At 42.2% G+C, this 17,499-nt stretch overlaps 1 protein-coding gene across 5 annotated transcripts in view; it reads left to right on the top strand.

Moving 5' to 3' along the window:
* acvr1c (activin A receptor type 1C) overlaps positions 1-17,499 on the top strand; it is a 122,724-nt gene that overhangs the window by 65,327 nt on the left and 39,898 nt on the right. For 4 of the 5 annotated variants that reach the window (XM_082176184.1, XM_082176185.1, XM_082176187.1 and 1 more), the window contains one exon: positions 16,446-16,688. In XM_082176184.1, coding sequence (XP_082032310.1) covers positions 16,446-16,688 — 243 coding nt within the window. Of the gene's footprint in view, positions 1-11,075; positions 13,421-16,445; positions 16,689-17,499 lie in introns of those variants that run through there. The other variant, XM_082176188.1, reaches the window with a different exon arrangement.

Here is a 17,499-nt window from a genome sequence, read left to right as displayed (position 1 = left end):
TTTTACCACCGTGTCGATTTATTTTGATTAATATGTCCGAGGGAGAGAGAGCAAGACAGCGTCTAGTTTGGAGACGGTGATGTCTTGTTTACACTTTCGCCTGGCTCTGAAGAGAGAGAGTGAGCGCGCGCGCGACCGGGTCTCTCTCTCTGCTCGTTCTTTCAGTTAAACATGCTCCTGTCACAAGCGCGGCAGTTCATCTAAATTAGACGGTGTAATGAAGCGTGTGGGTTACTACATCCAACAACCGAACATTTTAACTTACCCTCTCGTAACTTCTGCATCCTTTAGCTTGGACTACAAAATTGCAGCGAGAAATAATAATGGCGGATTGCTCGAAGTGTTGGGCCGGAAGTCAATGTCCTTATTTGGCAGTTCCGCTGCAAATACTGTGACGTGATAGTTCAAAAAACGTCATAGATAACAGAAAAATCTGAACCGGTTGAAAAATATGACCAAAACAGAATATAAAGATATCAACGAAGCACCTGAAGAGAATAATTTCATCTTTTCTGTACTTCTAAACACTCCAAATATACAACAAAATGCATTTAAGGGCTAAAAAAGTGCATTTAGCATGATATGTCCCCTTTAAATTAAACGTTTTTATATTTTTTGAAGCCTAATAAATATAAAAAATTTGGGGGGATAATCATTTTCATTTTTTCTTAGAAGCCTATAATAAATAATAGTTTAGCATCCAAATAAATCGCGAATATGGAAAAAAAAATGTATTCGAATGAGAGAGTTAGGTGAGCCCAACGAAATTATTTCGTTTTGGCTTGTTTATAGATATTTTTTTCATTCTTGTTCTGTTCTGAATATCATTAAATTTAAAGGATTTGTTGTGGAATATTTTTAGTGAATTTTTTAAGCATACGTCAAACGATAGTAGGCTATATTAATTGGTTAAAATTCTTACAATGGTTAATGGTTAACCGGTTAATTAGCATCCCTGTAGCTTTAGCTAGATCAAAAGAGTGCAGAATCAACTTTGCGTTGCGATCGCGTCACGGATAAGCCACTGCACGTGCATCATCAAAAGCGGTTGCTAAGAAAAGGCTTAAGAATAGGCCTATATAGGCCTATGGGTCGCGTCAAAAAAAAAAAAAAAAAAAAGGGTTGCTCTTGAAAAAGTTTGAAAACCACTGCTCTATTCTACATAAAGACTGTAAGTCAGGGTAGCTTTCATCTGACTGTTGTTCTTTTGAGTCACATTTGGTTGGGGCCTTATGGCCCACCTTTTTAGTTAGACGAGACACTCGAGTGTGCAATTGTTGGTTTTGTTCTTTTAACTTAGCAATACACTGAGCTCGTTCGTGTGCAATGTATAAGGTCAAATTCTCTGTGGCAACAGATAATGCCTTTTATGTTTTTCTTTCTAATACATGCACCAAGTACTTTTTGTGCATTCTTCAATTGACCATACCTTTTCTGGGTGAATACCAAATTTCGTTGTCAAATCCAATCTGTCTCAGTCAGTCGTTATGGAGTCCATGTGCTCTCCTAACAATGATTTGAAATCACTGCTAGTAGCTAGGGGTAGTGGTAGCTAGTCCACCTTTCTCAGTTGTTGGAATCACCCTAGCATTCCTTCTCAATATTTTGTAATGTCTTTCTGGCACAACAGGACACTTTCAACACTTCCCTTACTGAGCAGAGCATAACCTAGTTAATGTATGTATTCCAAGAAAATGTAATGTATTCAACCTTTCCTGACTTAACAGAGGATGAACCTTCCTTCCAAAGTAGAGGATAACTATTCTGTTAACAAACTGTTTAAACACTTGAACACACACTTCACTGGTTGAACAAACAACCTTCCCTGATTAAACAGAGGATGAACCACTTCTCTAGCAAAGCAGAGGATAAACTACTATTAACAAACTGTTTAAACACTTGAACACACTTCACTGGTTGAACAGAGGATGAATCATCTCTGACTACACAGAGGATAAATAACCTTGCCTTTTAAAGCAGAGGATTAATCTTCCCTAACTTTACTGAGGATAAAACTTCTCTAGCAACGTAGAGGGTAACTATTGTTAAACAACCTCCCTGATTAGACAGAGGATAAACCACCTACCCTTGTAAAGTAGAGAATAAACTACTGTTAACACACTGTGACTGTTGTTAACCTTCCCTGGTTGAACAGAGAATGAATTTCACCTGGCTGACGACCTTAAACAAAGCATGCAAATGAAGTATACAGTTAGCAAACCGCCCCAGACTCTAGAGTGTCACCAGTCCTAATACAATCAGCATAACTATTCAAAGAATGGGATAGGGGCTCCAAGAGCCATTAAAGACAAAAGGTGAGAGTCTCAGTAATCTGGCTCATTTGATTTACAATAAAGTGAACAGGAACTGGTAGAAAACTTTTGCTGGAAACTTTGCTTAACAGAACCATTCATCTGATATCATTTAAATGTTAAATACAATGTGCTTCACCTTAGTTTTTCATGTGATGTTATGTCAGGACGTAGAATCATCAGATCTTAAACAGATTCTTACATTTGTATTCTTACAAAGATTGCGTATATGGACGTGTTTGGAGAAATTAGCTATTGAAAAATGACTTTTTAACATTTTAATGTATGTATTATGTATAATCAAGTGCGTAGCAACCACTATAGTCCATGTTTTAAAACTGCTTGAGTGAATGCAGAGCATTCATGAATGACCATCACAACTTCTCTCATGCCACAGCCTTATGACCTCCGTGAAGTTGGCACCCCATAAAATGAAATAATCCCCAAAACTATGTCATTCGTTTGTGCTGATTTGTGCCGCAAAAATGAACGTTTGTGCTGGTTTATTTTGAGATATTGAACATAATTTTTTTGGTTGTGTGGCATCGCTCCAAACCGGTATTATTTGTTTGTGCTCGACACTGTATCTATTTCCCCTCTAAATAACAAATACAAAAACCTGTAACTATAACCCTGTCTTAAATATAACAAAAAACTTTTTTAGGGACAGTTACATAACTTTCCACCCCATGTCATCTAAATTGTTCCAAAACCGTGCCATTGGTTTATGCTATATTTGTGCCATTAAAAAAACCCTGTAAATAGAAGTCGCCTTGGCTACTGCAGTTCATTGGAACGAAACCGTAGCCAATGCGACATCTAGTGTATATATCTATACCCGCCCGCGCTCTCAGATCACTTGGACGTGGCTGTGTACAAGAGGTAAAAACGATATAAATACTGTTCGTTTTCTCACACAAACCGCTCGTTTCGTGTCTTGGGCCATCAATGTGTACTTACGATGGGGAATTGTTTAATTTGGACGATGGGGAATTGTTTTAATTTGGACTCTGTGCATGCTCTTTGAGACAGTGACCATCGACCTGCATTATATGACTGACAGACAAGAACGGTTTGACCTAAAAATATCAAAATTGAAACTACTGCGGAAAAAAAGACACCTACATCTTGGATGCCCTTGAGGTAAGCTAAAACATACCAAAATTTAATTTCAAAGTGAACTATCCCTTTAAATATAACAAAAAACCACACTGTCCACACCATGTCGTTTAAATTGTTAAATTATATATATATATACACTCACCTAAAGGATTATTAGGAACACCTGTTCAATTTCTCATTAATGCAATTATCTAATCAACCAATCACATGGCAGTTGCTTCAATGCATTTAGGGGTGTGGTCCTGGTCAAGACAATCTCCTGAACTCCAAACTGAATGTCAGAATGGGAAAGAAAGGTGATTTAAGCAATTTTGAGCGTGGCATGGTTGTTGGTGCCAGACGGGCCGGTCTGAGTATTTCACAATCTGCTCAGTTACTGGGAGCTTCGTGCCCTGGATGTGCATCCCACAAATCTCCATCAACTGCAAGATGCTATCCTATCAATATGGGCCAACATTTCTAAAGAATGCTTTCAGCACCTTGTTGAATCAATGCCACGTAGAATTAAGGCAGTTCTGAAGGCGAAAGGGGGTCAAACACAGTATTAGTATGGTGTTCCTAATAATCCTTTAGGTGAGTGTATATATAAATAAATAAATAAATGAATAAATGAATATATATATATATATATATATATATATATTTTTTTTTTTTTTTTTTTTCTTTATTTTATAATGTTTTTAAAAGAAGTCTTATGCTCACCAGGGCTGCATTTATTTGAATAAAAATGCAATTTTTTTTTTTTTAAATAACTGTTTTCTATTTTAATATATTTTTAAATGTAATTTATTCCTGTGATCAAAGACGAATTTTCAGCATCATTACTCCAGTCTTCAGTGTCACATGATTCTTCAGAAATCATTTTAATATGCTGATTTGCTGCTCAAGAAACGTTTATTATTATTATTATTATTATCAATGTTGAAAACAGTTATGTAAAAAAAAATTTTCAGGATTCTTTGATGAATAGAAAGTTCAAAAGAACAGCATTTATAATAGAAAGCAATTGTAACATTATACACTACTGTTCAAAAGTTTGGGTCAGTAAGAATTTTTTTTAGGGGGGAGGGGGAGAGAAATAAAAGAAATCAATACTTTTATTCAGCAAGGATGCATTAAAATGATCAAAAGATATGCACAAAAGAAATGTTACAAAATATTCTATTTAAAATAAATTAAATGGAATGTTCTATTCATCAAAGAATCCAGAAAATAAATAGTCCACAAATGTTTTCAACATTGATAATAATAATGAATGTTTTTTTGGTTTTTTTTTAGCGTGAAATCAGCATATTAGAATGATTTTTGAAGGATCATGTGACACTGAAGACTGGAGTAATGATGCTGAAAATTCAGCTTTGCATCACAGGAATAAATTATATTTTAAAATATATTCAAATAGAAAACAGTTATTTTAAATTGTCATAATATTTAACAATATTACAGTTTTTGTTGTTGTTTTTTTGTTAGTATTTCTTATCAAATAAATGCAGACTTGGTGAGCACTTCTTTTTAAAACATAAAAAATGTGTTTATATAGTAAAAAGCATTGTGTATGTCGGTGATATGTCAAGTCACCTTTATATAGCACTTTATACAATACAGATGGTTTCAAATCAGCTTTACAGTGATAACAGGAAAATGATACATTTCGGCTGTTGATCATCTGAAGTCAGTTTAGTGTTGATTCAGTTCTGTTGTAAGGATCATCAGTTATTTAATTAGTTAATTTCATCTATAAAGCAATTTTGTAAAAAAAAAAGTCAACATACAGCACAGTTCAGTTCTCATACAACAGCGTCAATACAGTCAGATAAATAATATTGTTGAATATTAAGTGTGCCCAACTAAGCAAGCCAGAGGTGACAGTGGCAGGGATCCCAAACTCCATCAGGTGACAAAAAACCTTGGGAGAAACCAGGCTCAGTCGGGGGGCCAGTTCTCCTCTGGCCAACAAACGGACACAGTGTCATTATGATTCAGGCTGCATCACAAGTTAGAATTCAGATTGGGATCGGTAGCATTCTAATATTCATCCAGTTCCTTTTGCTTAAAGATCGGATTCATCACGCCGGTATGGAGCCGAAGCTAGCCATAGGGTCTGTGCGGAGGACCGGTCTGGTTCTTGTGGTCTCTGCTTAAGATCTGTGCTGATGGCTGTCATGTCGACGAGGCCTTCACGGTCTCTGCTGACATTCAGGGCTACGTTTTGTTCCACCATCTGATCTGGATATGGACTGGATCCGGCTGACTACAGTAACCTCTGGATAAGGATGAGACCAATAGACTTATATTAGCGTAGATGCCATTATTCCTACAATGTAACAATTACGTCGGGTGTTATAGGAAGTGTTCCTGGCTTTGGTTGACCTAATTTATGCAGCCTGTTGCGATGTTCCCAATCATGCAACAATCAGCCGATCACCTGTGTGCCGGTGTTCCCAATCATGCAACAATCAGCCGATCACCTGTGTGCCGGTGTTCCCAATCATGCAACAATCAGCCGATCACCTGCGAAAACACAACACACACACACACACAAAATGGATAACGACCGACTGGGACCATGCACAGCCTAACAATCATTTAACTAATTTGAATAATAAAAAATTTATAATGTGTATGTCAGGTTAAAGAGATGTGTTTTTAGTCTATATTTAAACTGACAGAGTATGTCTGCTTCCTGAACAAGGCTAGGAAGACTTTTCAAGAGTTTGGGTGTTAAATAGTAGGGGTGTGAGGAGACAATTATCTCACGAGACAAGACACAAGATTTGGTTCACAAAAACGATACGAGACGATTTTTGCACAATATTTGATAGAAATCCTCAGTGACAAAATTCATGACTGGAAAAATAGTCTGCAGGTGCATTTTGAAATGTTTTAACTAATAATCTTGTAATGAATGTCATTTCAGTTCTACTTTGAGTATGAATTATCAAATACAACAATATACAAGCACTGTAAAAGGTTTTGCCACAAACTCAACTGACTGGCTTTTCTCCTGTTTGATTTCACATGAGTCTCTTCAGACCTTACTGTACATGAATTATGACTTCCAGAACTTATAATTGAACTCCTTTCCACAAATTGAACATATAAATAAAAACAATATAAATAACAAAAATCAATACGTTTTTTTCTTATCAATCACTTGCAAACAACAATGCCATAATCAAAGTACTCTCTCAGTATTCAAAGTGCAAACAGAGACTAGAGCCACAACTACACAGTCCAGAGATAGGTTTGATATTGGGAGACAGGCTATTGTATGCAGACTAACTTGTGCGCATTTCACTTTCACTTTCGGATTCGCGATCGCACATACTCTGTGTATAGGGAGCAGCGGTGCTGAATGCGCATTCTACAAGATTTTATTCAGACGCTTAGACATTTATCAGACGCTTAGGCTCTGTTGTGCAATGAATCCTCTGCCATCATCGCACGATTAGTGACCTGTAATTCCTGCTGCACTGTGTACGACTGCAACTCGTGCTGGATGAGCAGAGCAGACGTTTACAATAGTTTACAATGGTTTACAATGGTTTTTATTTTTTATAAAAACTGCAAAACAGCAGTGGTGTCGGCGGGCACCTTAATGTAATGTAAATATAGCGGTGGCATATTCTATGCTAATTTCACCCTCATGCTCTGTCATGGCGATATCGCAAGACAGCTTTTCACTCAACGAGAAATCTCGTCACATCTGATGGCACAAGATCTCGTCACACCCCTACTAAATAGGTAATGAATCGTAATCGGTTACTAACGTAACCTCGGTTCTCTCTAGAAGAGGGAACGAGTATTGCGTAAGGTAGCTTACGCTACGGGTAAAGTCATCTTTTCTCGAGATATGAAGCCAAAAATTATCCTTAATTTTTATATATTGTACTTATACAGTACAATATTGTATATATTGTATATATTGTACAGTATATTGTATATACTGCCGCAATAGCGTCCACTATCCATCTGGACAGACTGTGTTTCGAGGCGTCGAGACCTTTGGTGCGCCCTCCAAACAAAACGAAAAGCTGCTCCGAGCGCCTGAAAGCGGCGGAGCGAGTGACGTAATTCCTCAGAGCCCTGACAGGGCAGAGGAGGTTACTATCATCCTCGCTTCTGGATGCAGGTAGGGCTGAGAGGGAAATGACCTACGCTCTGAAAGGAGTGCCCATCACTTTGGGGACGTAACCATGTCTCGGTTTGAGAATGACTTTTGAATCATTAGGTCCGAACTCGAGACACGCCGCGTTAACTGATAACGCGTGCAAGTCACCCACGCGTTTAACTGAAGACAGAGCTATCAGAAAAACGGTTTTGAACGTGAGGTATTTCAGATCCACAGTGTCTAAAGGTTCGAAGGGATAAGCTTTCAGGGCCTCTAGGACCAAAGACAAATCCCAATTCGGAATCGAGGGGGGCCGCGGGGGATTCATCCTCCTGGCTCCTCTGAGGAAGCGGATGATGAATTCATTCCTTCCTAATGCGCGGCCGCGCGCCGAGTCGGCGAACGCTGCAATAGCCGCAACATAAACTTTGAGCGTGGAGGGGGACCTGCCCACGTTTGTGGGTTTAGATTTTTCCCCGTGCACCACTTGTTAAACACAGACCATTTTGACGCGTAGAGCCGTCTCATAGAGGGGGCTCTAGACTGCGTGATTGTGTTCACGACCCCTTTTGGCAAATCAGCGGGTCTCCGTTGATTATCCACGCATTCAGAGACCAGCGCTCTGGATGAGGATGCCAGATCGAACCGCGGGCTTGAGAGAGAAGGTCTCTTCTCACCGGGATCGGCCATGGGGCTGTGTCTGCCAGCCGCATTAATTCCGGGGACCATGTCTGGTTCTCCCAGTGCGGGGCTATGAGGAGCACTGAGTGGCGCGTCTCTCTGATCCTCCCGATCACCTGAGGTAACAGCGAGATCGGGGGAAAAGCGTACAGCCTGGGCCAGTGCATCCTCGCTCTTCGAGAAGAATTTCGGGCAGTGGGCGTTGTCGTCTGACACAAAGAGGTCGACTTTCGCTCTGCTGAAAAGGCGCCATAGAAGCTGGACTGTCTGGAGGTGCAGAGACCATTCCCCGGGGGGAACGTTGTCTCTGGACAGTCTGTCTGGGCCGTCGTTCAGGTGACCGGGCACATGAGCGGCTCTCAGTGAGCCCTGAGCCCAAACGAGAAGGCGTTCCGCCAGCGCGCAGAGGGTTTTGGATCTGATCCCGCCCTGACGGTTCACGTAGGACACATGTTGTCTGTGCGGACTAGTACATGGTGACCTCGCAGGTATGGGAGAAAATGTTTCAGTGCATTCTCGACCGCTAGCATCTCCAGACAGTTTAAGTGAAGGCATTTCTCCCGGAATGACCAGAGGCCATAGACCGGTCTGCCCTCGAGAAGCGCCCCCCAACCTAGGTTGGAGGCGTCTGTCGCGATCGTTTTCCGGTGCGAGATAACTCCCATTATAACTCCCCGTTGGTACCATTCGGCCGCCAGCCAGGGCTGCAGGGCTGAGACGCAGCCCTGATTCACACTGACTCGCGAGCCGCCGGCAGTCCACGCTCTGCGGGGCGCTCTTGCTTTCAGCCAGCGCTGAAGCGGGCGCATGCGCAGTAAGCCCAGCTGAAGCATCGCTGCAGCTGAAGCCATGTGGCCAACATCATCTGAAATGTTTTCAGGGGGAAACACCTGCCTTTCTGAAAAGACGCGGCGAGATGTCGAATACGGCGCGCGCACTGTGTCGACAGTCTGGCCGTCATAGCCACCGAGTCCAGCTCTATTCCCAAAAAAGAGATTGACTGACTGGGTATTAACGAGCTCTTGGTCCAGTTGACCGAGAGACCCAAGCTTTTCAGATGGCTGAGAAACGCTGTTATGTGAGATATTAGGTCTCTCTCTGACTGCGCTAGTATCAGCCAGTCGTCCAGATAGTTCAAAATTCGCATGCCCTGTGTTCTCAGGGGAGCGAGGGCCGAGTCCATGCACTTCGTGAATATACGGGGTGCTAAAGACGGGCCGAACTGGAGGACGGTGTATTGATATACCTGACCGTCGAAGGCGAATCTCAAGAATGGCCTGTGACGGGGTATAATCTGAATCTGAAATTATGCGTCTTTCAGATCGAGAGAAATAAACCAGTCCCTCGGGCGGATTTGCGCGAGGATTTGTCTGGTTGTGAGCATTTTGAACGGCCGTCTCATGAGAGCTTTGTTCAAATATCTCAGATCTAATATAGGTCTGAGGGCTCCGTCCTTCTTGGGAACGAGGAAATAACGGCTGTAAAAGCCCGTCTCGGTCAGAGAAGGATGCACTCGTTCTATCGTCCCCTTGCACAATAGTTTCGCTATTTCTGTATGTAGCAGATGGGCCGGTTCTGTATTCACTCTCATCTCTGTCCGTGCTCGAAAGCGCGGGGGACGGTGAGCGAACTGCAGCGAATAGCCCCGTTTCACAATTGCGCGCGCTGTCAATGCTGGGGAACGGGAGCTCGCTGATAGCGATAACTGGCTGGACAGCACTCAATGGGCCCTATCTTGCACCCAGCGCAAGTGACTTTGTACACCGACGCATGTATCATTCCTATTTTGCACCCGCGCAAAGCGTACTTTTCCCTCCACAGAAGCACGTCGGTAAGTTAGGAAATACACTTGCGCTCCCGGGGGCGGTTTAGCGCAAAGAGGAGGCGTGTTCCGGCGCAAACGTTCCTTCTTGCTATTTTGCAGGTTTAGAAAACAATTGCGCCACTAACCAGGAAAAAATAGTTTAAAGTCAGTGGCGCGTTGCGCATGTTATTCATATGCTATTTTAAGGGCGCATGCTTGGCCATAATCAATATAGCGCATACACTTTAATTCTCTCATCTACACAGAAGCAGCAGTTTTCATTTTTGCAAATCATACATTATTACGATAGATAGATAGATAGATAGATAGATAGATAGATAGATAGATAGATAGACAATTTATTATAAAAGCATACATCTAGCTTACACATTTACCCAAATTATCATACGCCTGTTTAACCGAAGTTAATTTGGGTGGGTTTCTCCATTTCAATGTAACTTCTCTCTTTCACGGCCGTGACGAGAGCGTTGCTCTCCTTGGCTGTGAACCGATCCTGGCGCGCGCCTGGCAAATCCGCCGTTACAATAGAAATCCGCTATGGAAAAAGCGCATCTGCTCTTAAAGGGAATGTGAGATGACGCTCTGATTGGTTTATTTCACGTTACGCCCAAACCACACCTATGAATAATGAAGCTACTTCAGACCAACCCATTTTAGATTTGCGCCTGGCGCAAGAGTCATTTATCCCGCCGGGAAAATAGCAACAGCGCCGAGACCCGCCCACAAAGTTACTTGCGCTTTGCGCTTTGACACTTGCGTTTCAGATCGTTAAAATAGGGCCCAATGACTCGGTCACTTGGGATGGAGAACATTTTGCAGTGAGAAACCCGTGACGCGAGAGCGGCGTGGGTGTTAATGTGTTTATCAGTAAGTGTGAGCGCTCGTGGGCGGGCACAGGGCTTACATTCATAACACGGCCAGTGTTGGGGAGCTTTACGTGATCTAACCCCCGGGGCAGCTGTGTGACAGAGCGGGCAGTGGGTAGGTGTGGGCACTGAACCGTGGGCACATTTACTACACTCATAAAACCGTCGGCGTGAGCCGGATAACTTAGAGGATCTGAACCCTGGGATAGCTGTGTTGACAGAGCAGGCAGTGGGTAGGTGTGAGCACTGACTCGTGGGCACAATTCCTACGCTTATCACTCGAGCGGCGCGTGCCCGCTGTGTGAGAGATAGCTCTGTGAGAGACACTGGGGAGATCGTGCTTGTGTGTAGGGGTGAGCATTGGGCTGTGGGCACATTTTCTACACTCAAAACACCGTCGGCGTGAGCCGAATAACCAGAATTAATACTCTTTTTCAGATTTCTCTGGGTCGCTGTGCGAACGGCGTTTGTGTGCAGGCGAGCGAGTTGTGTAACTGACTCGTTGGCTGCAAAATACACATCTGCAGTCGCCTTTTTTAGGTGACTGACAGCGCGAAATGCTTTGAAGGCTCATATGTAGACTCTCATAATTACTCGAGCACCATCATGTGAGCGGGAGGGTGCGAGGGGCGGGTTCACTTTCTGCATGTGAGAAGCTGGCCGCGAGCTCGGAGCAGCGAACAGCAAAAAATTATTATTATTATTTTTTTGATTTTTTTTGCCACCAGAGCCGGAATCGAACATGGGTCTCTGTCGCGAAAGCGCAAGTTTCTGCCACTGAGCCACAGGGGGAGAATACATAGGTTATTGGTTCGCGCGAGCATATGAGAGAGCGTCGTCATTTTTCGTGTCGGTGTTAGCTTGCAGGCGTGCGTGTATTATAACAGGCTCGTTTACTGCAATATTAATATTTCCAGCTGCCTGAACTTAGAGGGGACTGAGAAATGTGTGAGAATTGGAGGTTGGCCCGGCCTCAGCGGGGCTACAAACACTCTCTCTCCTCCTTTCGCCGGTGAGTGAGGCACGCGGGGTGCTGAACATTGCTCGTGACCGTCCGCTCTGACATCCCTTGAGAACGGCGCAGTTTGCGCGGCACAAGCAAAGGGAGAGCGCGGGAAGCGGGGCGAGTAGCCAGAGAGCGTCATCATGTTTTGCAGGCGTGCGTGTACTATAACCGGTTCGTTTACTGCAGTATTTATATTACCAGTCGCCTGAACTTGGGAGGGGACTGAGAAATATATGAGAAATGGCGGTTGTCAAGCCTCGGCGGACTCACACACTCTCTTTTCTCCTTTCGCCGGTGAGTGACGGGCGCGGGGGGCGGTAGCTTTCTTGTAACGTAAAGAAAAAACCTCAAATTTAGGACCTCTGTGATTATAAAGCCCTGTCTACGGCCCTGTATTAAGCATAAGATAATGAATGTGTACATATTGTGAATGAATTTAATAAACTTAGTTACCTAGCTTTCCTGGTAGCCTTCAGGAAATTAACGTGTCTGAGAAAATGATTCATAAGTTCAGTTGACCCTATGTTTACTTTCTTCACTGACACAGACAAAATTGAAAAGCCTATATCAGTCAAAGCTTAGGTTTAGGAGGGGAAGAGACAGGGCAAGATAAAAACAAAGAGAAAAGACAGTGATGAAGATGAGGAGAGAGCAATAATCTACTGCCCACTGACATGGTTTTAAAGTTATTGTTATCAAATTTTTTGGCCATGTACATATGTAGATCAGAGAAATACAAATTTTCTCTGGGGAATTTCCCTGAACCCCCGTAACTACCTCACTTTCGGGACCTCAGTGATTATAAAACCCTGCCTTTATAAATAATTATAAACAGCTGATATGTTAGTAATATACATGTTAATAAGCAATTAGTTAATCATGAGAAATAGACCCTAAACTAAAGTGTTACCTTTTTATTTTATTTTTTTAAATCATACACTCATTGAAAATACTAAAATGAAAATCCTAGAATCGCCCCTGCTCTTAACGCATTGTAGTCCTTCATGTCTACTGCGATCTCAAAATTCTGGCCAGTTGAATATCAAAATCGACTGCTGGCAGTAGATCCTTTTCCTATTTAGTACCTAAACTCTGGAACAGTTTTCCTAGCATTGTTTGGGAAGCAGACACACTTTGTCAGTTTAAATCTAGACTAAAAACACATCTCTTTAAACTGGCACACAAATAAAACATTATCAATTTATATTATTCAAATTATGTAAAATGATTGTTAGGCTGCATAAATTAGGTCAGCCGGAACCGGGAATATTTCTCATAACACCTGATGTACTCGTTACATCATAAGAAGAATGGCATCTATGCTAATATTAGTCTCTTTGTTTATCCCGAGGTTTACCATAGTCAGCCGGATCCGGCCTGTATCCAGATCTGATGAAGGACCTGAGCCTAGACACAACCACAACGCAGCTCTGAAGTGTCAACAGAGACCGTGTCAACTAGACTATCCCCTATGAAGGCATCATCGACACGACAAAAGTTTCTTTCTTTTTTCACAACAAGTTTTTTTTCCCCTCTGTACAGATGAAAACTTTATGAAAATGCTTCCCATTTGAATTTGCGTTCTCAGGCCACCAAAACGCTGTTGTCGTGTAAATGAACGGCCAAAACGTAATAAAAGTTCCCTTTCGATACCTTACTCGTACTGCGTCGCCAGATGCTGTTATGGGGAAAACTCCTTTTTCTCCGAATTCTGAAGCCTTTTTAGTCACACAGTGAAACTGCATGGCCATTGGTTCGTGCAGAGTAATAAAATGAACCAATGCGAGGCAGCAGAGCTGCACGAGCCTATGGCAGAGAAGCCCGCCAGAGCGCGCCAATTTGGGCGTGGCATCTGGCTATAAAGAAGGTGATCTGGCATAGGATACTCAGATCAATTCTCCTTCAACAATGATGACTATCTCTTCGCTGGACTTCGAGTTGAAGCCAAAGAAGCCATTGAATAAGCCCTCGCAACAGACCTACTTCTCATCAGATGAGTATACAGAGCTTATTGCTCTAAAAGAGCACATTTCCACTGCCGTTTGTTTCAAAATGCCCAAACCTCTGAGCGTGTCACTTGCCGGCTCCGCCCCCGCAAGCCGTGTTCATTGAGGTCCAGCGCTACGAGAGCGCCTCGCTGCGTTCACGAACTGCTTTCTCTAGAAAGCTTTCTCCTTCCTCGTTCTCACTGCTCTCTTTCTCTCAAGCTGAGATAAAGAAACAATGGGTTACAAGGCTGAGTGAACGGGTCTAAGTGAGCTCATGTCCGTCTATATCCCGCGTGTCTCACTTTTCCTGAGATACGGGAACGAGTACTGCGTTTCAGGCCATGCTATATTGCTGCACGACTCTGTTCGTCGCTTCAGTCGAATTGAATCTGAGTGTCCTATGCCAGATCGCCTGCTTTATAGAGAGATGCCACGCCCTAATTGTCACGCTCTGGTGGGCTTCTCTGCCATAGGCTCGTGCAGCTCCACTGCCTCGCCATTGGTTCGTTACTCTGCATGAACCAATGGCCGTGCAGTTTCACTACGTGATTAAAAAGGCTTCAGAATTCGGAGAAAAAGGAGTTTTCCCCATAACAGCGTCTGGCGACGCAGTACTTATTCCCGTATCTCAGGGAACCGAGGTTACGCAGGTAACAGAGTACGTTTTCTGTTTTCAGTTGATAACGGTGTCGTATAAACGACCCCTAAGTTAATAACTAATGATTTTCACAACAGAAATTAATTAGCTCTTCTAGAGCTCTAATTAGCTCTAGGCTGTTGTAACAGCCAAAACAATCTTTGTTGCATTCATTTATCACTGTAAGGCTCTATGTAAATGTAGGTGACTTGACACGAGTAGCGAACTTCATCCACCTTTTGTTTACACTTTCTCCACACACCTTACATCATTACACAACAGTTCAAGCTTCCTTTCCAAAATAGTAGTCCACAACACAATTCACTCATGAACACCTCATTTTCCCCTTAAAAAAAAAAAAAGAAAGAATAGAATGTCAGAGTGGCATCGACAATGTAGACACATCCACACAAAAGATCCAGAAAACACAGGGTGTGAGCACATCGCTCTAGCATCAGTGTACTTTTTCATTTTGTGTTGCAGCCCTTTGGCGAACAGTCATGTTAGTTGGTGAGTGCACAGGAGCAGATGGCAATATAGACAGCCTTGTGCGCCTTTGCCTGCCACAGAGGAGCTAAAAGTGTGAAGTACAAGTTGCAGCATGTGGAGTGGCACAGTACACCTGCAAGAAGTCAGTTACCACAGATTTCCATGGCTGATGTTGCTGGATGGCCATCTGAACAGTGTGTTTGAGAACACGGTTAAACCTTTCTACAGCACCATTTGCTGCTGGGTAGTAGAGAGAGGAACGATGGTGACACATATTCCTTCTTTTCAGAAATACAGCGAAAGCAGCAGACGTAAACTGAACACCGTTATCAGTAACAACACTCAATGGATTTCCATGGCTGCTGAAGACTGATGACAGAAATCACTGAATCCGTAGTGACAGTGCGAATAAAGGAGGTCCTAGGCCATTTGCTGTAATAATGAGTTAATGTTATAGAAAACCTGCTGTTGGATGCATCGGTGCCATTGCCTGACCATATCCATAGCCACTTTCTGCCATGGTCCATCTGGCAGCGGCACTGGCTGTAGAGAGCAGGGTGGGACTTGACAGTTTTGTCATTGAGCTGAAACACAGTATGACCTAAGAACAGCAGGCTGGTTTACCGACACTTACTGAGCTGCAAGCCAGCAGCTTCTAGTCATTGTAAGACTGCTTGAAGTACTTTGTCATGCTTAGACATGTCACATCGGTGGATGATAATGTCGTTCAAGTAATTTTCAAACCCTGGCGAGCCAGTCAGGATGATGGTCATCACCTTGTGAACTTCTGCAGGCGCTGAAGTAAGGAACACAACAAAAACGGAATAGTTTGTTGTGAGTAATAAAGGCCTTGAGGTCACGACTGTCCTCATGCAGTGGCTTTTGGTAGTAAGCATTAGTCAGGAGGATGGCAGAGAAAACAGTAGAACCTTTTAGAGGTTGTCTCAAAACATTAAAACATCAAGCTTTTACAACTCCTTTAAACTGAAAACTGCTTCACACTTCAAGCTTTTATAACCACTTCAGACATAAAGCTTTTAAAACTACTTAAAACTTTTTAGCTAGGCTTTCTCAAGCCATCATCAAAGTTTGCCATGACAAAATAATTTTTATCTAGTTACCGGTATTATTATTCTGAGGCCCTACATTTTCAAGAGTAACTCCTTCTAAAGCTACAAACACAAAACATGGCACAAACCTCCAGGCTGGTATGGCTCGTGTTATATCTTTTCAAACTAATCTGCCTTACACAATTCCTGTAGCAGACTTCCGAATAGGCAAAAAAAAATTCTGGTAATGACTGGTATAGATAGATAGATAGTATCATCACCATATACATTTTTTTTTGCATGAGATGTCCTCATTCATATACTGAAACAAATGTGTGTGTGTGTGTGTGTTGGTGCAGAGCCGCCACCTGAGGGGTCTGGTTGGAGTCAGCTGGAACTAGCAGCAGTAATTCTTGTGCCGTCGTGCCTGGTGTGTGTAGGTGTCGTTCTGGGAATGTGTGCCGTACAAAACCTGCGGTGCACACACATTAAAGCCCACAAACAGGATCCAGAGGAACCCCTGGATGACCATACTCTGGTGTCACCTGACAAATGCCTGAAAGAGCTCATCTATGACATGAGCACCTCTGGCTCTGGTTCAGGTGAGAGCTGGCTGTAAAAAATTAAATTAAATTAAATTAAAATTAAAATAAAATTTGCCTACTCAATTGTTAGTTATCTCATGTTTTTCTTAATAACATGAAAAAAAAAAATATAGCAGAATAGGTTACTCAAAAAATGAAAAATATTCTATTGTTTACTCACCTTCATGTGATTCCAAACCAGTTAAATTTCTTTATTCCTTCACACAAATGGAGACATTTTTTAATAATAAAATGTTTCTGTATAATGGTGAATGAGAACAAAAGTTGTTAAGCTCCAAAATTGGCAAAAATCACCATAAAAGTGACATGAAAGTATCATGAAAGTGGTGTGAATGACTTCTTGTCAGATGATGTTCCTCATTTATACAGTGCGTGCACAATTATTATGCAAGTATTTTTTCCCCCCAAGAACATTTTACCAATTCCAAACCACATCAATCTTAACAACTATATTTATTTTGTATATAAATATACATATAGAATAATTTCTATCATGACAACTCTCTGAAGATTTTTAGCATGGTAATTTATATGACAATGTTAATGTATTTGGTCTTGGCGGAATAGATCTGTTCTGCTGCTGCTGTTGATTATTGCTGTTGTTGTAGATTATTGCTGCTGCTGTCGATTATTGCTGCTGCTTCTGCTACTGCTGGGAATGTAAAATGTCCTCCGCTTGAGAGGATTCCAGAGAACGCAGTCCTGTAATCTCTGGTTCTGACCACATTAGTTCCCAAGCAAAATAGAGGAGAGGATGATCATGTGAATTTGATAAGAAGACGCGCAACACTATTTATAGGCAACATTT

This window comes from Leuciscus leuciscus (assembly GCF_965113295.1).
Source record: "Leuciscus leuciscus genome assembly, chromosome: 7".
NCBI classification, from domain to species: domain Eukaryota; kingdom Metazoa; phylum Chordata; class Actinopteri; order Cypriniformes; family Leuciscidae; genus Leuciscus; species Leuciscus leuciscus.
The sequence above is the reverse complement of the archived record's forward strand: the minus strand, read 5'-3'. Positions and strand labels throughout refer to the sequence as shown.